Source organism: Crinia signifera, chromosome 1 (assembly GCF_055691185.1).
Source record: "Crinia signifera chromosome 1, ASM5569118v1, whole genome shotgun sequence".
Taxonomy (NCBI): domain Eukaryota; kingdom Metazoa; phylum Chordata; class Amphibia; order Anura; family Myobatrachidae; genus Crinia; species Crinia signifera.
Window position 1 is genome coordinate 74,233,967 of NC_139217.1, and position 27,302 is coordinate 74,261,268.

Sequence of the window (27,302 nt, forward strand, 5' to 3'; positions counted from 1 at the left end):
TTTTAATAAGCAATGTTTTAAATTGTGTATGTCTACATTTATGATACTCAAATCTATCTATCCTCCCCTGAATTGTCACCATCAGTATTGCTCCATGTCTCTGAATGCCTTTCTGCCATTTCATCCAGGATGTCCTCTCGCCACCTCAAACTCAACATTTCCAAAACCGAACTAATTATATTCCACCAGCCAAGAGTAGTTACCAACCTGATATCTCTATCACTGTAATATTAATAGAACACAATAATACTCCTACTCCACAAGCTCGCTGCCTAGGAGTCATCCTCGACTCTGAACTGTCCTTTATTCCTCACATTCCATCTGTCTCTAAATGCTGTTACATGCATCTAAAAAACATATCCAAAGTTCGTCCATAGCTTACACAAGACACCGCAAAAACTCTAATCCCTGCACTCATTAGATCACGCATTGATTATTGCAATAGCCACCTTACCGGTCTAAAGACACTCACCGCTACAATCCATTCTGAATGCAGCTGCGAGGCTAATCTTCCTGACTGTCATCATCTGCTGATCCACTCTGTCAGGCGCTACATCGGTTGCCTGTATATTACTGCATTCAATATAAAATACTACTTCTCATATTCAAGGCCATTAACCTGACTACTCTAACGCAACTCTTCTCTTATATTTCCCCACCAGACCTCTCCGCGCTGCACAAGATCTGCGTCTCTCATCCACACTCATTACTAGATCCCATTCACTATTACAGGACTTTCACCGGGCTGTTCACACCCTATGGAATGCCCTTCCATGTACAATAAGACTCCTCTAGCCTCCAAACTTTCAAGTGTTCCATGAAAACTCGCCTCTTTAGGCAAGCCTATCATATTCAGGACCCCCACACAATCTCCAGTAGCATTCATATCTAATTGCATCCCTTCAGGACTGTCTTGTAATCTGGTGGGACTGCCACGCTATGGAATCCTATCCTGATGTATCCCTTCTATAGATTGTAAGCTTGCGAGCAGGGCCCTCCTACCTCTATGTCTGTTTCTACCCAGTTTGTTTTATCACGGTTTCCTTTTGCAAAGCGCAACGGAATTTGCTGCGCTATATAAGAAACTATAATAAATAAATGGAGAACATGAAACACCCGAGACACACCACTGTTCCACAACACTGTCCTCAATACATAAAGAGATGAAAATGTATTTATCACTGCAATCTCCGCTATAAAATCACTTCGTTATTAATACTACTGGTGTTTTATGAAGTATTAATGTTACAACTCTTCATTCTGTTGTGTTCCACATTAAACCTAATACCTGCCTGAGGAAAGGTGTCAATGCTATTCCCTGTGAGTGGAGTTTGCAGCATAGAGATTTGCTCACCTGCTCTACCGTTCTACACAGAGCACCCAAAGCACACATCACTGCTGATCAATATCCTGTCATATCTGCTATTCAGGGTCATGTCCAGACCCAGAGAACTGAGCACATGCTCTAACTGGGAGCATAACGCATATATTCACTTTTACCTCAATGTTTCAGAGAATGGAAATGCACCTTGAACTGTAGATAATTCCCCCCCTCGCTGTGTCATTGTTTTACAGCACACTCACAGTTACTGTTGTAAGCTGTTCCCCGTTTCTCTTTCGGATTCCTGTAGGTGTACAGTGAATACAGAGCCAGCCTTGCCTTCGAACTCGTGAGCAGCCGCCAGAAAAATGTATGTACTGGAATCCTGTCATGGCATAATTAGTGTGAGTCTGTGTACACTTTGTTGCAGCAATTCTAACACTGGCTTCTAATGTAAGCAAGAGGCATTCACATACATCCGGGAGGAAAATTTGAAGGGACAGCACTAAGTGTTGCCCTTCTAGAGTGCTTAATTAGCTTTGCTTTTCTTAATGGAGCAGCTGCTGGGGTGAGGATGGTCCGTCCCCACAAAAAAAACAACTAAGTTTATACACAAAGAATTAGCTCTTATTTAATGATGAGTGAATACCACTTAAATTGATGTATTTTAATAATAAAAGTTGATACTCATTAAATACTTAGATTGCACCTTAGTGCAAGATAACAAAATATACATATAAAAAGTGCACAATGACATAAAAACACACAACATTAAAAAAGTTGTACCAATAAATTGGCTTTATAGCCAGATATTACATGGGGAGATGAGTCCAAATGAGGGTTTCAATGTGACCTGCACTGTCCACACTATGATAGTCCCAAAAGGTGAGTGGAGTCCAAATAATGCGGCAGTGAGTACTCCTGTGTACCAAACGAGGGAGTGGCTGTTTGTTGTAAGCCTGACCTACAACCTCGTGGTGAGTTTGTATTCAAATGGACAGGAAGATGAGCCGATGACTTCCAAATTTTGGGGACCGAGTGGTCCGAGGAATAAGCAGGTGTAAGATCGGATGTCTCCCCAGATCTGTAGCAACACAGTACTACCAACGCGTTTCACTGGGCTACGCCAGCTTTATCTCTAATGAGTACCAACTTTTATTATTAAAATACATCAATTTAAGTGGTATTCACTCGTCATTAAATAAGAGCGCTGCTAATCCACATACATCCGGCCTTCGTTTGTACCAAGTAGCCCCATGTGGCTCAAATTCAGAACATGGGGCTCGCTGGGCTAACTAAACTGCCTCTGCACACCATCATCGTGGACATAGTAACCTGTGGCAAGCACAGCCTGAAATGTAGCGAGCCCACAAGGGTATAGTTTTAATGTTCTAAACAAGTTTAATGATACTCCCAAGCAGTTTAGTTGTGCTACCCCAGGAGGTCCCATGTTCTGAACCTGAACTGCCCGATTTGGAACAGACTACGCAAGTAAGCCGTGCCATGCATCCCACCGCACAGTTGTGTTCTGAATGTGTGTCACTTTGTATCACTAATACTAATGTCACCGAATTATATCCTGCATATTTGTATGTGTTTTTAAATTGTTGCTCGGGGGGGGGGGGGGGGGTGCTTTTGGACCATTTTAGTGCTTCTGGGCCCCAGTAGCACGATTTAAAAATTTAAATTGGTCTCAAGCTTATTGTAAATACAAGGAGTTGCTGTTTGCATGTCCATTTTGCTTGACACACTCTGAACGTACTTTTATATAGCCGTGTCATTTCGATGCACATTAAAATACCATTGCAAAGATCTTTATGTATGTAGACTTCAATTGGTCTTATTAGCTATAGGACATGATTAATCTGTTCTACCCATCCATATGCAGGAGCTGATGTGTTGCAGAGTGTTTACAGCCATGTTACTTTTCCATACATGCCGCCTGATGAATACAGAACCTGCTTAGCTATTACTGTATCTACCAGGGACATGCAGGCAGCTTTATTTTTAAACTATATTTTGGCCCAGATAGGGTGATGGAAACTTACTGACCCACATTCATCTCTTCACTTCGTCCATTGTGACCCACTTATAAGTATATAGTGTGTGTGATATTTCAGCAATGGTACAGCAAATGCCTTCCTTTCCGTTTCAGGCTTACACTGATTACAGCGACTCAGTCTCCAGGCGGATGGGCTTCATCCCTCTGCCGCTTGCAGTGCTTGTAAGTATTAATGTGTGAGGCCAACCGCTTGTACAGAGGACCCGCACAAATCATTAGCATGCATTTTATTTAAATCACTTGTGCCAGAAGCTAAGGAAAACCAGAGCAGATGAGAATGGAGATTCAGTACTTCTGTGCAGAATATTACAGGGTGTTACTGGGAGCTACATAATGGTCCAGGCAGATCGTGGCTGAATAAATAATTGAATTGAATAATTGAACATGGAATTAGATGCCTAATTATTTCATTTTGTTATTAACTGCATACATTCACTAATTAGTGTGCACTTTATTCATTACGAAGTCTTGCACACAGATAAATATAAACTGGATCTCTAATGCAAAGGGGGAGCTCTGCAAGCAATTGGGTATACCACAGGCATGTCCAAACTATGGCTCTCCAGCTGTTGTGAAACTACAAGTCCCATCATGCCTTGCCCCAGTTTTGCTATTGGGGAATGCTAAAACTATGGCAAGGCATGCTGGGATGTGTAGTTTCACGACAGTTGGAGGGCCCTAGTTTGGACATGCCTGGGGTATATCATGCAAAAAAAAAAACAAGTAACCCTACGAAATGGGTATAATGGGGGTGATTCTGATCGGTCAAGTCCGAATTCACTCCCCCAGCCGATGGTGCGGGTCTGTACTGTACATGGCCGAATATGCAAATACCTCTGGCGAGTTTCCTGTGAAGGGAGGGAAGGGTCGGGCAGGGGGCTGGAGCTGGAGGAATTCCCCCTTGCGGATGCAGGCGTGTTGATGTCTACTTGGGGCCAGAGTCTGATGTCACAAGATGTCAGCGCCCACCTTGACTTCGGCCATCTCCGTCGGAAATAAGTCAGTCTAGACTGACTTTTATTTGTGAACGGGAATTTTTTTTTAAATTCAATGCTCGGCGACCATCTGATTTTTCACCCGTGCGGCCTCAGGCAAGGGGGGATTGTAAGCTTACAGCAGGGCCCTCTTACCTCCAAGTCTGTTGTTACACAGTTTGTTCTATCACGGTCGCCAGGATTTATGCGGCGGGGCGGCGTTTACCTGTTCGCTAGGCTGCCAACATACACAGCCTAGTGAACATGGCCGAATCAGGCCCACTATTAATACATCTATTAATCATTCAATAAGACAAACGCAAAGGAAGAACGAGAATCGGTGTTGGCGTGTTAATCATTTATGAAATGGAAACTCCTTACGGATACAGAGAAAAAGCCGTAACCTGGTTGGTGGAAGCAGGACGTATACCCATGGGGGAGGCCAATCAGGTTGCAGGATCATAGTATGGAGCCAACTTGGCAGCACTCAACCCATTTATCAATGAGATCCTCCTTGGATCATTCCTGCGTTCTGACAATGAAAGCACACAGCTACTCCTTCCATGCACCGCATGGTCAGATAACATTGATATTCATTGACCCCTGGACACACCAGCTTTAAATGCATTGTGAAATTATGGACTCCATACATTTTACACTGCCCTGAATTATCAAGTCTTAATTTTTTTTTTTCCCAATACTTCCATCATTTTGGGGGGGAGACTACATATTATATTATTATAATTATTATTATTATTATTATTATTATTATTATTTTGCATATTTTTTACTTTTTTTGTTTTATTTTTAGAAAATTGCAGTATAACATCAATTTGGTTCAATTTAAGTGTCCAAAAGCTTTTTGTAATGACCTCTACTAAACGTCTGTTCTCCTATGATATTTTGTCATTTTTGGGGTTACTGGTTGATTTCCTTTTTTTACCTACAGTACTATACCCTTTTTTCACTGGTTTTTGACATCAAGAATTTCTGGGCATTGGACAGAGTGAAAATGGGAGGTCACATTTTGTCAAAAACCCTTTAAAAAAAAAAAATAGCCACAAAAAATTTTTGGTGGGAAAACCTGTGCAGAATGCTATAGATTTAGTAGTTTCTTATTTCACATAATGCACTTTAATCCTGTGTGTAGAATTGTTTATTTCCACACCGGATTATCGCTTTCTAAGTCATTCACCTGTAACAGTCTAGGAGGTGTGGGAACACGTGATGCATATTAGGCCGCAATGTAACAATCATAAAAGTAATAAAAGTTTAATGGCCGCTGCAAGGCAGGGAAATGAGGAAGTTGATAATAAAGCAGCCATGGCAACTAGCATTTCTGTCCAGCTCCTAATGCTGAGGTATGACTGGAATGAAGGGGAGACAGTGAGCGATGGAGACCTAAAATACAGAGGGCCAAATGTAATAGGGTGAGCGTTTCTGAAAGTGAGAGCTTTTGGGAGAGTTTTCCCATGTTTTTTAAAGCAGCAATCAATTACACTGCAAAATCAACCTGGTTTTGCAGTGTAATTGATTGCTGCTTTAAAAAACATGGGAAAACTCTCCCAAAAGCTCTCACTTTCTAAAACTCTCACCCTATTACATTTGGCCCCGAGTGTGGTTCAATTAATACGGTAACAAGACCTCTCATTGCAAAAATGTATTCATCTCGTACATAGTTTGCTTATAGTCAATAGTATTTGTTCCTACACTATACCAAGGCATTTCGTAGAAGAAATCCATGCCAAGCACCTGACGCTAGTCATCTGGATCTCTTCTAAAGTGAAATGCTGCACTACAGCTGGGCACACATCCCTGAGTGTAGTGCCAAGCCTTTACTTTATTCAGCTACATGTACGCTGATTTGGACACTGATCTGCTTTCAGGACAAGCTGTGAGAAACAGAGGCGAATTTAGACCTTAATGGGGCCCTAGGCTAAATACCAGTTTGGGGTCCTCCTCCATTAAACAATCCATAACACTATACTTTTCAATTACTTTTGCTGCTGGTTGCTGCCGGCATTGATGGAGTACCTTGGCGTATGCAGAGTCTACCGATAAATGCTCAGCTGCGTGAACATCAGCATTGCGTTCAAATCGCAATCAGGCATGTCCAAACGGTGGCCCTGCAGCAGTTGTAAAACTACACATCCCAGCATGCTTTGCCAAAGTTTTAGCATTCCCTAATAGCAAAACTGGGGCAAGGCATGATGGGACTTGTAGTTTCGCAACAGCTAGAGGGCCATAGTTTGGACATGCCTGCTCTAGGTCTTTTGGAAGCAGGCTTATTACTTGTGTAAACTGACTACGTACAGGAGATGAACCATTTTGGTCTGCCCAGAGCCTTTAGTGTCTGAAGTTAAATCTGTACCATGAATTGGTGGGAATTTTTTACCTCAGATTTTTAACCCAATCTGTTCTCTTTTCCAGTTAATCAGGGTGGTGACCAGTTCAGTTAAGGTGCAAGGTGTCTTGGCCTACGCCTGTGTTGTGCTCTTCTACTTTGGGTAAGTTCTCCATGATAGCTTGGCTTTTATATGGTTTGTAGAGAACATTTGACAAGTTACACATACTTCTGACTGTTACTACCCAGAGGTGGCCGCAGCACCAGGTTCCATATCGCCGCAAGGACTGCTGCATTTTACCAAACCTCTCACTGCAGCTAAGGCCAGCTTTGTATATGTAGGCAGTGCATCAGTGACCATGGGCCTGATTCAGATCTGTTGCCAAGGCTGCAGATGTAACCTGTGCAGAGAGTGTTACATTTGGGTGGGGTGTCCAAACCGAAATCTAAATTGCAGTGTAAGAATAAAGCAGCCAGTATTTACCCTGCCCAGAAACAAAATAACTCATAACTCAAAATCTAACTCTCTCTCTCTGCACTTGTTACATCTGCCCCACCAGCAGTGCACATGGTTTTGTCCATCTGCAAAAATTGCAGCCACGCTAACGGGCGTGAATCAGGCCTCATGTATAACCGGTGTAGTGAGAGGAGTTGCGCCACTTGCTGCAGAGTTTAAATAAAGTAAAATAGTAAAGTTTGACAGCCTTGCGGGCGTCTACAAAATCATTGTTACACTGGAATAATGCATGCTTCTGACTGCTGATAATCACATAAACTGCAGCAAAACAAATAGCGTGTATGAACTTAATAGAGATATCTACTATTATATCTCCTATCGCTGATTTGTGCTGCTGGAGGATCCTGTTCCCTATTCCTATTTAACTCTTAGTCTGTGGCTTCCTCCTTGCCTTCGTCCGGAGTCTGCCCTTAAGTCATGTAGTCTTATACTTTCCAATATATGCCAGTCAAATCGCTTATAAAAAATACACTGTTCTGAAGTATTTAAAGAAAGGAGAAAGAATGCCTTTTGCTGGTGCACCTAAGAATTGAAGAGACTCGTAATATATAACATTTATTGGGTATGTATTAAAATATTTTTGCGAAATAAAACCAAAACATACAACAATCACAACAAATAATAAAAAGGGGAGGACGTTCCCCTGACTCACACTGAGTCAGGGGAACGTCCTCCCCTTTTTATCATTTGTTGTGATTGTTGTATGTTTTGGTTTTATTTCGCAAAAATATTTTAATACATAGCCAATAAATGTTATATATTACGAGTCTCTTCAATTCTTAGGTGCACCAGCAAAAGGCATTCTTTCTCCTTTCTTTAAATTCTTGTAAATCTTAATGCCTATGGTAGCACACCCTCATCTACTGTACAAATCACTAAAAAATCATTAGTACCTAGGAGGGTCCTTCTCACAATATTAACTGTACTCACCTGTGCGATTGACATATCTCTCCCCCAAATCTTATGTTCTGAAGTACTGAGAGCTCCTAGGAACATTCAGATGATCTATAATAATACAAGGTGTTTTATACTCAAATCTTCAGAACTCTTCCATGATACATGTGCAGGAGAACAACTATAAAAAGTCCTTCTTGACTCTATTCCAATATGACTTTAAAAATGACAAATAGAACGTGTCTTATGCTTAAATGATGTCTCCTAAAGCAATGGCATGCCCTGATGGCAACACTGTCGCAGTGCATGCTGGGATGTGTAGTACCAAAGCAACTGGAAGAATGCTTATTGCCCTCCCCCTGCTGATTATAGGTTTGACCCAGTAAATGACTACACTTGTACACTAGAGTATGACATTAGATTGTTTTAAAAGGTACTATATGTATTCACAAGTAAAAGACTGTAATAGGCATTGCCTGTATGTTTTATATTATGGCATTGGCTCAGAGGTGGTTACTCTCTCTGTCCCGCTATTGATCCCTCTGTCCTTTTATATTGAGTTAGACAACACTTAAGCAGTGTACACACGGGCATAAATCGCTGGCAATATGGTTGCTAAGCGACCATATTGCCAGCGATTGGAGTGTGCATCGGCGATAAATTGCCGGGTGCGCGCTCCCGTTTTCAGCCCCCTAATGGTCGCTGGTCGGAAGAGCATGCTCCTCCGACCAGCGACTTCCCCTGCCTCTTCTCCCGGCAGTGTGTCATTTTCAAACGGGACACTGAGCAATATGATTGCTGAGCAATATATTGCCAGCGATCATATTGCTCCGTGTGTACGCACCTTAAGAAGTTTCTTGGTGAGAGATCATTGTAAGCAAATCAGCATCCCATTTATTGTGACAACACTGGGAGTTTTGCCCATAAACTTCTATGGGCACGAGACTCGCTGTACTAGCATATGCATAATCTTACAGCCTACTTCCAGTACAGCGACTCTGTGGGAGATGCATCATTTTCTGTCATGCTATTTAGAATGCAGAAAGATCATTTACACAGAAGTGGCTCTCTGAAGTTCCATTCTGTTACACTGTAGAGTTGTTGCCTAGCACCCAGTAGACAGACGGCTGCTGTGTATTGCTGTGTCAGAGGCTTTCTATCTGAGTTACAGCTTTAATAACCACACATAACCTGTACACACACACACACACACACACACACACACACACACACACAGAGACCTCGTTACCGCAGGCTTTCGTTTATCATAGTGTTAGAACAAGGTACAGTTCTCCATTCCACATTTGATCAATGTTTCAATACAGAATAGATACCGTGTTTCCCCGATAATAAGACACTGTCTTGTTTTGTTTTTTTTCAAGAGAAAACACCATAGGGCTTATTTTAATTAACATTGACACCATGCCCCCGGTCCTGCTTTTACAGGCACCATGCCCCCGGTCCTGCTTTTACAGGCACCATGCCCCCGGTCCTGCTTTTACAGGCACCATGCCCCCGGTCCTGCTTTTACAGGCACCATGCCCCCGGTCCTGCTTTCACAGGCACCATGCCCCCCCCCCCCGTCCTGCTCCTCACCTACAGCTCTTTCCAGTTTTTTAGGCTTTCCGCTAGGGCTTATTTTCGGGGTAGGGCTTATCGGAGAAACACGGTACATTCGAGTACCAGTAGCTGGTTTCCATATTGTGCAGCTGCTTCATTCTACTGTATTAGAACATCCCTTTTAGATTTGAAATATTAACATAATAAAGATTGCATTTCCGTAATGGACAGTGTTTTTTTTTAATAAACTTTATGGATTCAGCTCAGAAAGCCTATTAGTGGGAATGCTTCTATTCGTTCTTCTGCCAAAGTTACATTTCCACAGAAGAATAAAATCATTAAAAACAGGATGTACTAAGCCTTGAAAAGTTGAAAAGTGACACAATGGAGAGTGATAAATAACCAACCAATCAGCTCCTACATGTCATTTTTCAACACCGCACGTGACATGGCAGTAAGGCAATTGGCTGGTGGTTTGTCACTCCATTTTATCACTTTTCAAGCTTAGTACATCTGGGCTTTAATCCCAACAGTTTTGCTCTGAATGAATTAACTATTCATTGTAATTATCATATAAGATAACCATTTATTACATGTACTTAAGTGTGGGGTCTGCTTTCACCCTCATCACTTGCCCAGTATAGTAGTTTTTTGTTATTACTATAGATAAGACATCTGTACAACATTTACCCCGTCATTAACTGTTTATGGACAAGGCCCACATTGTCTTTCTTAAGGCCCATACACACTAGACCAGGCATGTCCAAACTGTGGCCCTCCAGCTGTTGTGAAACTATCCCAGCATGCTTTGCCATATTTTTAGCATTCCCTAATAGCAAAATTGTGGCAAAGCATGATGGTACATGTAGTTTCACAACAGCTGGAGGGCCATAGTTTAGATATGCCTGCACTAGACGATGTGTACAGTGAATGATATTGCTGAGTAATTTCCCTTGCACCTTCCGGTGTCCTGGACAAACAATATTGTACATACACACTGAACAATATCTTGCGTGACGACCGATCTAGCTAAAGTCTAGTAATATGCAACTTTGTGATATTCAAAAGCTAAGCTGCATTTACAGATGACAGAAACCATTGTTAACAACCCACGGGAGTCTCCATTGACCATCATTCATTGCATACACACCGGGCAGTATGTTGGAACGATATGGTTCAGAAGGGCCAAAATTAACAATATTATTCAAAATATCGCCCGTTGTGAATGCAACTTAAGTTTTTTTTTTTTTTTTTCATAAATGGATTCTATTCACCCTATTACACTATGTTACGGTGAGGTCTGAGCTAATGTGTGATAACAGATGTTCTTCAGTAAATACTGTATACCCAGATTTTGTTGTATTGTTTCTGCTTAAGCCTCTCCATTATTCTCTTCACACAGACTGATAACGCTCAAGGTTCTTAACAGCATTATATTGCTGGGGAAGTCCTGTCAGTATGTGAAGGAGGCCAAGATGGAAGATAAACTGTTTCAGCCCCCCGCCACCAGTATGCCAGGGAAAACGCCGAAGAAAGCCCCCAGCAAATCCAGTGCAAAGCAGGGTAAGGCCTTCTTGGACATATCATACACCCACCAATGATGCACAATCAGATTCTCTCCATGTTTGACCTGACATCTAATAGATCCCTACATACAACCATTTGCTGCCAATCAAAATCATAGCTTGTGCAGGCACATCTTATGGTGCCCATATATTAGAGATGTATTGGGGGTAATACCCCAATTCTCTGCACTTATTTTACCTAGAACTGGTATACTGTACATGAAGTGGATATGGACAAGTATTTATTTCAACAGTGAATGGGAAGTATTCACAGGAGATTGTGCTTTCCTTTAGCTTTCTAACCTTGGTGCTGATTGGTGTAGCTCACAAAATTCTGATGGAGTAAAGTAATAGCTGTTAGTATGATTAGGTACCTGTGTAGCCTGTAACAATATCAACAGTGGTATAATGTGGTACAGTATGTCCAGCTGGTGTAAGAACGGCCCTGTGATAGTTGGCACTCCTGGTATAATGTGTTATGTCATGATGGTGTAATAAGGGGATGCGGTTAATTTCCCGGCGGTCGGGATCCCGGCGGTCGGAATCCCGACACTGGAATCCCGACCGCCGAAATCCCGAAACTTTCTCCCTCCGTGGGTGTCCACGACACCCATAGAGGGAGAATATAATAGCGTGCCGAGCGTAGCGAGGCACCGGGCCCGCTGCGTGGCGAGCGCAGCGAGCCCGCAAGGGGGGGCGATCCATGTCCCCCCCCTTGTCGGGATTTCGGCGGTCGGGATTCCAGTGTCGGGATTCCGACCGCCGGGATATCATATCGGATCCGTAATAAGGGCCCTGTAATAGTTGTAACTGCTAGTCCAGTATAATGTGGAATGTCGCGATGGTGTAATAAGGGGCCTGTGATAGTTGGCACTCCTGGTATAATGTGGTATGTCATGATGGTGTAATAAGGTGCCTATTATAGTGGGCATCCTGGTATGTCCTGATGGTGTAATAGGGTGGCTGTATAATCTGTGTTAGTGTAACATTGGTACTGCTGTATAATGTGCTTTTGCTGGTGTAGGGAATATGGTTATTTAATATGGTTTCTACTGTTTATAATAGGCAGGTCTTTTACTGTATAACCGTGTACCTCTGTTACTTTTCCTGCCTCCAGCTGAATTAATCAGCTGCATTCTAATGTATATTATGTTGCGTATAGGTAAGACTCAACCTTTAAAATCATTGCTATTCTATTAACGTTACACTGTGAGTAACCACAATTTCTCTAATGTCAGGACTTCCTACAGATGAACCTGTCAGCGCTTCAGTTACCAGCCAGCCCAAGCGTCAGAACTCCACTGCACCACTGCTTGTGCAAAGTAATCCCGACAAGTTCCTGACCACACCAGATGGAGAGGAGAAAGACATTACACAGGACAACACAGATCCCCAAAACAAGTCCGCTAATAAGGATCTGCTGGACATTGACCGCTTCACCATCTGCGGAAATCGAATCGACTGAAGCCTTTCAGAGAACGCGTGTTACAAAACGGGAAAGAACTCGCTGAGCTTTTGGCACCTGGATATTTATTTTTTTATTTTTCTTTAAATTATTTCTACAGGCAAAGCCTATTCCCTTTTTTAAAAAGGGCAGTGTGCTGTGGATTTGACGGGTGCAGCTTGGAGGTGTTGGGAACGTTTTCCTGGATTTTGGACTAGCGCTTGCAAGCCTAGCAGAGTGCGCACAGACTGAACAGGAAGCATGGTGATCGGCAACATGGAGCTTAGTACATGATTTTTGTCTCTGGGTTCTCCCTTGATTTTAGCTTAGAAGAAAATGGACAGTCTTGGGTAAAAAAACTTCCTCATCAGTCATTGCCAGTTATTATACAGGTTAGCTAGCTTAGGCCTAGATCAAATGCCTTAAAAATTTCATATAAACAGAACCACAAGATACTGGGTATAAATTGATTCCTTCCAAAAAGCTTCAACCATGTGTCATACACTTATATACCACACTCTAATTTATTCACCTGGCAAGGTTATTGTGTGTATTTTTAGATGCCTTAAAGTAAAACTGTTCTTAAATATTTATATCGTTATTTTCCAGAATTAAAACAAATGTATTTTAACAGGTTCTAGTAAATCAACAAATTTCACTTGCCTTGAGCATCTCTCAAATAAAATTGTAAAGTCGTGCAAACAAGTTGCTATTGGAACAGACTGGGCTTGTCTAACACGTACGCTCTGTTTTATTCAATCACACGCCAGGTAATCCAGATTCTCTTATGCTAAAGTTGTTTTCTTTTTTTTTTTTTTTATAATGTCTTAATAAAATGTCATACTGCTGTAATATATTGTACTGCATGCAAAGAACATTTTACTACCATCGTTTCAAATGCGAACTGCAGGGGAGATCAGCAAAACAGGAAACAGAACATTTCAGTAGTACACTACAAGGGTAGAAATGAAGGGCTCTAAATGTGCACACAGCGGAGTAAGTGAACCAGCAGGGCTTAATACATGGATTTTACATGCAATAAAGATTTATTATTTACCTATAGCCTGTGGAAGTCATTGTGCAGGCTGAACAACATTTAAGAGACATTTCTAAGACAACACTGCCTCATGAATATTAGTCATGAACCACCTAAGTGATGCAAGGATTCCCAGAGAATTTATATACTAAATATTCATGATTGACCAGAGAAGTAACAGCATGGGGGGCTAGTTGTAGTGGCATGGGTTACTGACCCACCCACTTACGTACTTTAGTATCTGATTTATTTGTCCAGTTTTATATTTCTTCAGTCACCCATATGTGCCATAGGTTTGCCAGTCATTATCCTGTGGTTCCTTGAGAAGAACGCATGGAATGATTATGTGTAATGCTTGGTTTTTACATTTAAAAAAACAAAACCCATATACATGGACATGATAAATGCTGACGTCAAGGTTTTTTTGGCAAGTTAAGGGCCACCAAAGAATGGTTCTCGATCAGCAAAGAATAGATGAGAATTGGAGAAGAGCTGTACAAGTCATAATGTCCCAGCAGGCCTGACTAGCCGATCATTTGTTTTATGTAGGACTGGGAGTGCAGATTTCCAGATTCTGTAGTTTGAAAGTAACCCAAAACAAGAGGTCAGCGAGCTGTGTTTAACCATACAATAATATATAATACTTCCCCTAAGCTGCACTTGCAGAAACAAAAATCCTATATATAATATTTATCTCCACATCCATTATAGTAAATATCAAGGAATCTATTTAAGTGCATTAAAAACTGGGATTCATTTTGCAGCAAAGCTCTTTCTACTACCGTAATTTCTTAAAAAATGTTCACGCTCTGGATGTCCAAAATGTGTACTGCATTGCAACAGAATGGAGGTAGGAGCTGTTTGGAACAAAAACCTGGTAATAGATCAGAGCAAAGAACAGTTGACCATTTGCTTCAAAATGCTGGAAAACTGACAAACTGCCATTTAAATATTACCAGGTTGTTACAACCAGCCAGATCGGATGATAAAATTGTAGATGTATGGCCAGCTTGTTTATTTCTGTGAGTCCTTAACGTGATATTTTAATGCACCAGTGGGCTTATTTTAAATGCACTTAAAGGAAATATTTTTATAAAGAAATAAATATTTTCTCTCGACAGTCACTTTGGGGCTCTGTCACAATTTGTAGACAGGCTCATCTTTAGCCAGCAGTAAAAAAAAAAGGTAACATTATCTTGTCAGAATTACCTCGTGAGCTGTTACGGTGTAACTGTGGCTGACATACAATGGAGGTGGCCATTTTGTGGCTGAACCTCCTTATTCATAAAGCTGTAAACCCCTCATTGGGTAATTAGTGATATCGCTGAGGCCCAAGGCAAAAAAGTATCCTGTGTCTCAATGATAACACTAATGAAATAGACCTAGTTACCACAATATGGCTGCCTCCACCATGTCTGACATGCACTGGGACTACATGAAAATGGTGACTGTTAAATTGACCAAGAAAATGTCCTCTTTGTATATTTTCCCTTATAAGAATCCATGCACTGTTCTTCCTTTTTAAAGAGCAGCAGCCATCCCTCTGATTAGCCAAGAAAATACATTTGCTAGGTGCTGGGATAACTTTGCCTAGAGTCTGTGCCATAGATTTGTTTCTCAAATATACAGCTTAATAATGTCCAATACTATGGGGAGAAGTTAATAAAACTTCTGAGTGGGTGTGTTGCTAATGTCAACCAATTAGATTCCAGCTCTAATTTGTCTAGTACAGTCTAGAAAATGATGGCTGGGTAGTGATTGGTTGATAAAGCCGACATTTTAATGAGTCTGGGTTCTATTTACTAAGCTTTGGACAGAGATAAAGCACCGGGGGGAAAAACAGCCCCTGTTGTTTTTCAAATACCCCTTCCACTTTATCTCTCTCCAAGGCCTAGTAAATAGAGACCTCTATCCTTTAAACCAATTTAGATTTATTCTTGGTGGTCAGACTGGAGGATGATTTATGTAGGTAGCATTCTTCTAGAAGATCATTATGCATTCTGTATAATAAGTAATGTGTGTGTACATACACCTTTTTAGTTAGAGCTGAGTTTGTAAAATACTATACTGCAGAGGTTAGACAGTGTGTTATGTACTGATTTGAAATTTTAAGCAAAGTGATTCAGTTATTAGGAGAGAGAGGTCTGAAAATGAAATTTAAAACGAAGGTTAAATTGAAATGAATACGCTCACAAATGTCTCAACCCTCCAATTATAAATTGCAATGTACAGTAATCTGAAATGCAGTTGGATAGTGATTCTCTGGTGAAATGCTTATTTATGAAGGAAAGGACATATGTTTTCTTCTGTTAAAAATCATATTGTGTACAAGTTTTATAAGTGCATCTTGTAAAACTAAGCAAAATAAATTTTATAATATTTTATAATCCATGTGAATAGTGTGTTTAATACTGTGAAATGTATTAATGTGATCTAAGTGGCTTATGCCGAGTGGGAGCAGTTATTTTACGGATATACCAATAGTCTTCATATGGATTCACTAGTGACAACACTAAAACATAAGGCAAAGATTCTGTAAGCCTGGTTCCAAAAATTCACGTTCCCATTTCTGCTGAACCCGACTTCTAGACTTAATAGGTAATCCAATGCATTGTGTCAATACAAAGGGATTCTGCAGTGTATGAAGTATAGTTTGGTCATTTATGCTCCTAGCCAAGGGTCATAGGTCATGGACTCATTTAAGATCATTACTACATTTGTCCAGAGTGGAATCCTCTGAGCAGACAGGTTTGAAACAAATCTCAACAAGGTATCTATATAAATAAATAAATACACAGGATAACTATGATATACTGTAACGGAAGACATCTAGGAAAGGGTAAATGACTCTCTACAGCTTATAGAAGCAGCAATGATGAGTCAGGTGGAGCAGGATGCAAAGTCAGAGGAATTTGGGTACAATGGGGATAGTGCTAGTTGAAAAGAACAAGTGAAGATGGAACTGCTCATAAGTCAGGGGTGGGGAACCTTTTGGGGTCCAAGGGCCATTTGCATTGAGGCATAATGCCTCGGGGGGCCATTTAAAAAGATAAAAAAAAAACCTTACAAATCATCCTGAGGCAGCCGTCCCACGCTCCGGCGGCAGCCGCAGTTTACGAGTTGCCGGGCTGTTTGGTGCGGCGGCTGTGCAGGGAGTCCGATGACTAGCTGCATAACCCTCGGGTGGGTGGGCGGGCCACAAAGACCTGCTCCGGGGGCCGTATACGGCCTGCGGGCCGGAGGTTCCCCACCGCTGCCATAAATGATTACAGTTTTTAAGGAATGTAATAACCTTGATGGTGAAAAAGAAACAACAGTCAGAGTGGGGAGTGGCAGATACAAGACAAAGCTAGAGTGAAGGACATGGTGTTTGTGAAATGGGAAAGGATTAGTGCATGAATTCCTTTTTTTTTTTTTTTTTTTTTTTTTACATCTGTGGTGTGAAAAGGTCTGATTCTAGGATCCTAGATAGATTATGAAAGTTAGATTATGAAAGCGTGGATGTGGGGGTGTAAAACAGGAAGGAGGAAAGGATCATGGCCAACGTTTGATTTGAAGGACAATGAAACAAGTGTTGTAAACAGAGATAAAGGGGAGAAGATGATTTAAAGTAATTTTGTATTTCCTTCAGCTCCTCGTGGGTTTTCTCAAATTCAATTGATCTATAATCTGAGATATGAGTGCCAGGTCAGGAGATGAGAGGTAGTTTTGGGTCTTTTAAGCATATAGGTAGCTTAAAAGAATAAAGGAGCTGACTAGATATTCAATGGATGTGGTGTATGGACCAAGAAGGGTACTGAACACAGACCACTGAGGAATAGTAATAGATAGAGGACTAGGTGAAGTTAGAGAAGGTAGTGGTTAGAGATGATAGATGCCAACCAAGAATTTAAAGTAGTGTATAGCGTTTGAAGTAAGGTGATCTACATTCTCAAAATATGCACACTAGTGTAGGAGGATAAGTACAGAGAAATGACCCTTGGATTTGGCAGCGAGAAGATAATTAATGACATTGGTAAAGGCAAGTTCAGTGGAGGGACTGGAAACTAAATTGAAGAGGGAAGAGAAAAACATGGCAATAAGCAAGCTGCTCAATGGTCTTGGAAGCAAAGGGTTGAGGCAGGGAAGTAGCTGGAGAGAGTGCCGGGTTCAAGTGAGTGTTTCTTTTTTTTTTATTGGTTGGTGAAATGAGGGCTTTGTTTTATGAGAATTAATGGATAGTACTAAAAGAGAGGGAGAGGTTGTAGAGCTGGAGGTGAGGATGAAAGAATGGAATATAATTTACCACCAGTAGGGTTAGGACTGGATGATTCTGATAGATGTCATAGAGCAGGGATGGGGAACCTTGGCCCTCCAGCCGTTGTTGAACTACACATCCCAGCATGCCCTGCAACAGTTGTAACATGGCCACATAGCAAAATTGTAACAAGGCATACTGGGATGTGAAGTTCCACAATAGGTGGAGGGCTGAAGGTTCCCTGTCCTAGAGGATAGCATTATAAGATGGATCACAAAGTCATGGGCACTGGAGGAAGGTGGTGGTCAGAGGATGGTGTTGAAGTTAGCAGAAAGGATGTGAGAATTGGAAGACTTTAGTAAATCTGCTGAAGCAGAATTGTTTGCAGATAAATGTTAAAGATCTTCCCACTTTTTGAAACCAATGTCAATGAAAGTGCATTTTTGGATAACATTATTGCCAAGGCTGGGGGCATGGACCAGCAGAAGTTAAGAAAAATTGCTGCAGCAGCAATATGGGAAGAGTTGCAAGGGTATAGAACCTGGTTTATGTCAGAGGATATAGTGGTGCTGTTGACACTGATCTAGAGACTGGGAGAGAAGGAGGTTAAGTTTGCAAAAACGTTTGGACATCCAGGAGAAGATGGCAAATAGGAAACTGGACACCCATGAGAGGAGGGTATGAGATAAAGAGAAGAGGTAGAGTTAAGTGTCACAGTGAGGCGATACAGGTGGTCAGAGTAACTAATGAGAAGAGCTGTACAGAGAATACTTCATGAAGGCCTCCACTGCAGCTCCTTGTGACTTAAAACTAATCCCATGTTATGGAGAAGGGCACGAGTTATTGGGCAGTGCCTTTAATGGCTTCTAGCATTTGCAGCAGGCATTGGATTTGCTACTAAAAATGGCTTCCAGCATTTGTGGCAGGCATTGGTAGTGTGTTGTTGCAGGATTGCTATGATAGCTACTGACCAATATTGGCTACAGAAACAGCCACCATCTGCTTGGCCATGTTGCACTCGCATAAATACTTTTTGGTCTCTTGGTGAAAACTAGACTGTAGATCTGGGGTAGCCAACTCCAGTCCTCGAGAACTACCAACAGTTAATGTTTTCCAAATCTCACAGAATCACAAGTGAAATAATTAGCTCCACCTGTAGATCTTTTAAAATGTGTTAGTCAGTAATGAGTGCACCTGTGCAGCAGCTTAGTTGTCTGGAAAACGTGAACTGTTGGTAGCTCTCGAGGACTGGAGTTGGCTACCACTGCTGTAGATCCAGGATTCATAATCACTGATTTCCCAAAGTTTGCAGTGCTTTTCATATTCCAGGGACCATGGTTGTTGTTCAGATCTGATCGTTAAGCAGCTTTTTTTTTTAATTAAATGGACAAAACCATGTGCACTGCAGGTGGGGTAAATGTAACATGTGCAGAGAGAGTTAGATTTGGGTGGGGTGTATTGAAATTGCTTTATTCTTCTACCGCAAATTAGATTTCAGACAGTAGTTAACCTGCACATAAACAAAATAACTCGCCCAAATCCAACTCTCCCTGCATATTTTACATTTGCCCCACCTGTGATCCACATGGTTTTGTCCATTTGCCCAAAAAAAAAAAAAGCAGCTTTGCGATCAGGTCTGAATCCTGCACCAAATTCTGCAAACCACTCCCAAGTGGTTTAAGATAGGGCAGTTGGTCAAAAGTGTCGTGCTATCGCAGATCACTCCTGTAGTCCTAGAAGATCAGGGCTCAGGGGCAAACACAGGATTTTCAGAAGGGGGTTTCCAGAGGGGCGGAGCAAAGCACGGAGATGGACACTTAGGTGACCCAGTATATGCCGGGTCAGTTAAAGTATTATAGATAGACCAAATGATTATAAATAATAATATTAATAAAATTAGATTTGAAAGAAATTAAAAACTAGAGAATCCCTCCTACCAAATGGTATTGGGGACTAGGAAATCAGAGTTCAGGAGGCAGAGCAATCTGCCAATGAGAATATACAACTACAAACCAGGTGTGTGGAGATTGAGCAGTAACCAGCTGCTGGAAGGCTGATATCTCTGTTTCTGGGAAGTAGAGACATGCTACTAATGTCTACCAAAGGGGTTAGAATATACCCTCAGAAAAACTGTTAGTCAGACAGAACCTGAAATATCTGACTGGGAATAGCAATTAACAGGCTTGGATGGGGACCACTGCTTTGAAGTCAGATATCTCCGGTTTCCAAGGGCCGATTTTTAAAATTCTTGTACAGTACCTATGGAAAGAGGGGACCCTCAGCTTTCAGCCTAGGGTCCTTAGACTCCTGGGGGGTTCTGGGTACTCAGAAACCCCCCCTGTGTGCGCTACTGGGGCTAGCCAGTGGACTTTTTTTCAGTTCTATTACAAGTTCATGAAGGAACTGAACATGACTGATTTCTTCAGTGTGCAGTGCGGTTCTGTAACTACACATCACAAGAACTTTAGTCAGAAAAACTAATTCACAACCAGACAGACTGACTCTATATACCTATACACTGCGCATCTGGAAACTTATTGCTCCCCCTAATTCTTAGACCACAAATGCCTGTTGCAAGATCTGGATGGCCTTTCCAGTTGCCTTCCAAGAACTTGTGGTGCTCTTCTCCATCACAACAATGCAGGAATGCATCCCAGAACTTGGTTTTCTGCTGTACAATCCAGACCTGGCCAGATGCAACTTCTTCATGTTACCACAAATCAAGCACAATATGTGATGCATTTTGAATCACCAGAAGCTGCAGTGGAGACCTTCATCCAGCATGTAGAAGACCATAATGTACCTGCTCCGGACAAGGTCCACCTGCTTCACCACATGGTTTGAGTGAAGACACCTTTGCATAGATTTCTCTGGTGGATAAACGTTTTCTGCATCCAGAAACCTATTGCAAACACCTCAAACATTTAAAATAAATGTTACTTTTGCAATTGAAGGACATACATTAAACATATGTCTTCATTTAATATTTTAATGGTAAGTGAATAAAAGTGCTAACAAACAATTTTCCAAGTTATGCCCAAGTCTATTTTTTGATACATTTTTAAAAATAGGTCTGTAACTGAATGCACCACCTGTGGATGTTTTATATTTGTCACTACATGAATACACCTGTATACCAGCTAGGAGATCTGGAAAACATGACCTGTTAGAGTTTATGGCCACCTCTGATGGTGTACCTTGAGGACCAATGGTGTAGAATAATAGTCCATGTTCTATGGCTATTACTGCTTATTCGAAAATGGCATAATCAATCTGACTGAGGTACAAATGAATTCACAGGTGTCTAAGCAATAAAACCTGAATTGTCGGTGTGCCTTGAGGACCACGGTTGTGGGCCACTGGTCTACACTATCGTATATAAGCTACAAAAAGCTATTAAGGAATCAAAGCAGTGGTCTCCATAGCACTGTGTTTCCCAACTTTGGTTATCAAAGCAGATTAAGGGGTACATTTACTAAAATGGGAGTTATATTGAAGATGGGATTTTGTCCATAGCAACCAATCAGATTATACTTCTTATTTAATTAGCACCTTTTAGAAGATAATATAATCTGATTGGCTATGGGCAACATCCCTTCTTCAAATGAACTCCCATCTAGTAAATTTATCTCTAAAAGTCCAGGTTTTAGTGATATTTGCACTAGAGCAGTTGGTTCAATCAAAATAACTGAGATACTGGTTAAGCTGGCTGTGCTCAAGTCTGAAGAAATTTTCAATGAATAATTCCAAGGAAAAAATCAGGCGCTTAACAGGGTATGTTTTTCTATGGGTTAGCTGCTGCTCAATGGGGGGATAGTCAGTCCCTCACCGAAAAGAAAACAACAAGACCAATCACGCCAAGGCATGTGAGCAGCGCTAAGGAAAGGGTAACACACACTGAAAGGTACAATGTATAAATTTTACTGAATAAAAATGAACATATAATGAATCACAATATAAATCACAATATAAAAACAATTAAGGTACCATGTAAAACAGGTTCTTCACATCACACTCTCAGAAATGTATGTATGTGGGCAATTAAGGTGCTGAGAGGACGTCTATACCTTCCTCTCTGGTTGTATGTGTGGTTGGGGAAGAACAAATTCCATTAAAATCCTGCCTGCGATGCTCTGACACTTTACAGAACGGGTGAAATATTTTGCAGAACAGTTCGTAAATTCTACTCCTCTTTAGTGCCCACAAAACCAAATGTTCATTTGACTTTGTGAAGTTAAAAACATGGTGTCAGTGTCCCACTATGGTATTGCTCCATGCTCTGTTCCTGTGTTCCCTGCAGCTCTGCTAAGTGAGTGATTTTCAGGAACAGAACACATGGTAATAAAGCACAGTTGTAGCTCTATACCAGAAAACTACACTGTAATGCCAGCAGAGGTCACCTATAGTCAAAACTGCCAAAACATATCATTATATCAAACGGAACCATGTAAGTGGATTGCAGAAATCGCTCTGACATTGTAACATTGCCATTCCGTGGAATGTTAGCACACGGTTGTCTGTACAAGTTCCATTATCCCTACACAGAGATGTGGTGGTGGGATGGGGGATTGTTAGTGTAGTAATAATTTACTATTTGACTTTTGGTGATGTAATCACTCAATCGATTTTATATGCTTAAAATGTAAGTGTAAGGTGGCCATACACACGCAGATTTATCTTCAGATCTGGCTGGTTGGAACATAATCCTGGTTATGGATGAGAGCAAATGACAGTTGACTATTTGCTTGGAAAACTGACGAACTGTCACTCATCCATAACCATGTTTTTGTCCCAACCAGCCAGATCTGAAGATAAATCTTACTAGTGTATGGGCACCTTTACAGCAGCGGTTCCCATTTTTTTGTGAATCACAGCGCCCTAGTGCATCAGATTTATTTATTTTTCCACAGTACCCCAGGCCAAAAGTTTCTTATGAAGAGATTTAAAAAAATAAAATAATAATTGTGTTTAGAATTATTTAAGTTTCTTATATAGCGCAGGAATGGACAGTATAAGATAATAACAATAATGCAACTTGCTAACAATAATATAAATATGAATACATTGTGTCAAAGTTGGAAAAAATATAAAAAAAAGGAGGGAAAGAGGGCTTAATGGGATCAGACACATTATGCCAGCATTTTCACCCTGCCCATTGTACAAGCAGATTGCACCATCTCTTGCTGTCATTGTCTATGTGCTTCATCAGTGAGATTCTTTGTGTGTGTACAATATTGGGATAAAGACAATGATAACACAGTACTGTCTGTCAAGCTCAGCCCTTTGTAGGACATCCAGCATTTCACAGTTAAATCCCTGAGTGAAGGCGACCAGCTCTGTTATCTGTCACTTACCCCAACTTTATGATACAATTTATAGTGGAGGCAAATAGGAACTTACACACTGTAGGTCTTTGAGTCGGTAAATACTAGGGTCATACATTCCTATTAGCATTATTTTCTCCCTAGAGCAGAACACTCTTCAGATACTTACAGTAATTGTAAAAATGACCAGAGGGACACATGACATGACATGGCTAGTATTATTTAATTTGCTTCACCTGGAGGTCTGTGTGATAATGGCTAAGTACAAACTACAACAATCCAGCTGGTTTGTTACGTAACTTCCATTACTCGGGTGTTTGGCAAATGAGACAAAGGAACAAAATAATATTTTGTGTTCTACATGTTTTGGGTTTTAGTTTTGCATAATATCTGGATCTGTGGGTGTAATTCTTCCTTTATCACATCATTTCTGGTTCCTCCTTCACAGACTTCTATGGGTCCATACAAGCCAGTGAAGCGCAACAGTCAACGGAGTTGTTAAGACAGGCAGCTGGTTACTCTGCACATATTCTATCATTGCCTGCCCTGACCACAATCACTTTTCTGTACTGCAGTGACATTTCCTTGCCTACCTGCACCACCAATTACTAGATTTCAATACATGGAGTAGGGTCGGTGTGGTACTGGACACTGAATGCAATAGACTGGGTTCTGTGTGGTATACACAAAAAAAGAAGGGGAGGGAACAGTAGAGATAGGGTGGGTGCACACTGCAGATAACTATGTAAGGCGTCCAACTGATAATATACACTATAAAATTTAACTTTTATTTGATATTCCTTAAAAAAAGAGGGAGTATGCTAATTACTGCCTCTCAGTAAGAACAAATACGTAGAAGTGAATAAAGTTTCGAAAAAGTGATTTAAAAAGATTGTGATGTAGAAGCTCATTCAATTTATATGTGTTACTGTCTCCGGTATACAGGAAACTGTGGACTGGTACTTGTCTTGTTACCGGACCATAAGGAAAGGGGCTCCGATTTATACACTTTTTTGTAGTAGTAGTAGTACATTTATATAGAAGGCGCCACAAAGTGTCCGCAGCACCGTACATAGCAAACAAAAAACTAATTACAAGATAACGTACAGGGTGTGTTGATAAAATACAGCATACATAGGGGTATAACTGGTAGAACTAAAATCAGCATCAGTTCCTAAGTAGGTGTTGAAATTGTAGAGGAGACGGAAGATGAAGTAGAGGAAGGGAAGAACAGGGCAGGAGCGCTGGTGAGGTAAAGAGGTAGGGTGAGTACGTGAGGAAGGAGGACCCTACTCATAAGTTAACAGACTAAAAGGAGCTGGGTGCACGAACGAAAAACAATAGGATAAGTAGGAATGGATGGAGGGGTAGGGTAGGCAGGATAGGAGGAGCAAAAGAGGTTAGGAGGAGGGATAGGCTAAACGGAAAAAGTGGGTTTTGTATACTGGTACTCTTGGTCTAGAACTTAGGACATGAGTTGCAATACTTCAACTAAGGAAATTCTTCCTCATGATCCACTTGAAGGGCTGACATGTCAAAGGGTTCCATAAAATATATTTTACCTTTAGTTTCTGCTAAACTGCAATAGCAATCCTCTAGTCCAGGGGTTCTCAAACTCGGTCCTCAGGACTCCACACAGTTCAGATTTTCCAGGTCACACAGCAGGTGCATTCATTACTCAATGACAAATTTAAAATATCCACATGTGGATCTGATTATATCACTTGTGAATCTGTGGGGAAACTTGCAAAACTTTCACTGTGTGGGGTCCTGAGGACAGAGTTTGAGAACCTGAGCTCTAGTATGTAAGTTCTCCCAGACAGGGCCCTCCTCCCTCTTGGGTGTCACCCTGCTTTAGTGCGCTCCCACATAAAGTTGGTGCCTCTGTCTTTCCATTAGTTGTAGAATTATCTGTATTAGCTCTTCCCTGTACCGGCTGTTTGAAGCTTGTTTTATACAGTTTTAATTAACTTTATGGACAGTATGGGCACTTAATGGCATCATATAAAAAAACAATAATACTTTCTGTGTTGAGAATTTCCAGAACTGTAGAAACTATCGCTATTTCTGTCAAATCTATAACAATCATTAATGATTTAGTTTTGTCTTGCTGACCTGATTAATTACTAAAACTGTACAACAAAACACTTCCTTCCAGTGTACACACACACACACACACACACACAAAAAAAATACACACACACACACAAAAAAAATATCACACACTACAATTTAAAAGAAATAAAGACGATATGGAACATAACTCAAATAGACTAAATTTAAGATAGAAGTCAATTTATAAAAAACAAAAAACAAACTCATAACAATTAACAATCACTTCATATTCTTCTAAATGTAAACTTCTCAGAAACCCCAAGTAACTGAATGTGAATAGAATAGCTTCTATCCACCTGTGGTCTGTTTCTACAATATCAATGAAATGTTACTTACTATAACAAATAGAATAGATTTTATTCTGCAGTGGTTTGTTTCTATGATGACAATTGAATATGGTCTGTATAACCGCACCATTATATAAATATTAACATATTACAGAGGTGTACTGCTACAGTGTTGCTGGGTAATGCAGTGTTACCATAATGCGTACATATTGCGGCATGCCGCTGTGTACACAATCTCAGCAGTTTCTCATTCACTTAAACAGGGTGGCTGGCGTATGCCCACATGGCTCTCATTGAAGAGAATGTATAGCATATTCATGAACTGAAGGCTACGCCACAAGTTGAATACTGCAAGACATATGTAATGCTACAACAACGTATAAAGGACACATCTGTAGATTATTATCTGCCTAACCGAACACTTCCACGACAAATTGACATTTAGAAACCGCCGGAGATCGACAGTGGAATGAGTTTAGACAACAAAACTGCCAAGGAAATATCTGATTCGATCCAGTAAATCGAATGTGTAAAATGTACCATGAATGTAAATCGAATTCGATATCTAATGCAAAAGTACAGATCTAATGCCAGATCTAATAGAAAATCGAATTTAACATCGAATCAAAAGCAAACCCGAAGTGTGTGTACTTACTGTAGCTTAAGAGACTGAAGCAGAGCACAGGTGAAGCTAGATTGCAGAACACAAATGACTAGTCTCTGAGGACAGGCTGGGGACAGTTGACTGATTGCAGGGTTAGGACAATAAAAACTAAACAAAAACAAATAGATCTTTGCCAGGACGGCTTCATCATTGGTGAAGGCAATCAACAGGAATAGAAGTGTAACTAAAGTTCCTGCAACAGCATGGGAGGCACAAATACTGCAGGACACAGTTTTGTTTCAGAATCAATTTTGGGTTGAGGCCTCTTAAGAAAGCGGTCCATACTGTACCTTGATTATTTTATCTTGGGTAATGATGTTAGCCAATGAGGTGATAATTGTGCGAGTTGGCAATGTTTGGTGATGTAATAATCTAGAGATCCTCTACAGTAGGCCAAGAGTGGAAATATGGCCACAGAAGGGCTGTGGTGCCTCAATAAGCTGGCCCTGACTGCAGCATTTTTAGGAAAATTGGCTGCATATTCTCCATCAGCCCCCACAACTCGCATATAGAGATATTGGGCTATTGTAGTTGTGTCAGCTCAAACTGGCCTTTTCCTCCGTACCAAGCAATTATTGCCACCAGTAGAAAGACACAGAAACCACCCAATGGATAATGGAGCCTTAATTAGAATTTGTATTTGATTTAAGGTGTCTACATGACTATGGGTTCTTGTAATCTGACTGCAAAGCCTGGTACTTATGTAGTACCCGGGCGCCCGATTAACATACGTACGCTTGCGCAAGGAAATTGCATTGCATCGCATGTCCCGTTTTAGCACCATGCGATGTGATCTCAGTAGTTTATATGGATAGAGTAATGATAGACGTTTGTCAGTTACCGTAGCTATGCTTTGTGAATAAGCTTAAGCTACGGAAATAGCGTAGTCAGTCCCGGGCACTCATTCTGAGGTGATTAGCGGACAGTGATGGATGCTTCACAGAGTACTCAGAGTGTG

The 27,302-nt window shown here is 40.9% G+C and overlaps 1 protein-coding gene across 1 annotated transcript in view; it reads left to right on the top strand.

The window, feature by feature from the left end:
- Positions 1-16,108, top strand: part of TAPT1 (transmembrane anterior posterior transformation 1) — a 57,127-nt gene extending 41,019 nt beyond the window's left edge. The window contains exons 10-14 of the mRNA XM_083163593.1: positions 1,632-1,691; positions 3,477-3,545; positions 6,788-6,864; positions 11,075-11,235; positions 12,476-16,108. Coding sequence (XP_083019719.1) covers positions 1,632-1,691; positions 3,477-3,545; positions 6,788-6,864; positions 11,075-11,235; positions 12,476-12,702 — 594 coding nt within the window. The 3' untranslated portion in view covers positions 12,703-16,108. The remainder of the gene's footprint in view (positions 1-1,631; positions 1,692-3,476; positions 3,546-6,787; positions 6,865-11,074; positions 11,236-12,475) is intronic.
- Positions 16,109-27,302: the final 11,194 nt, after the last annotated feature.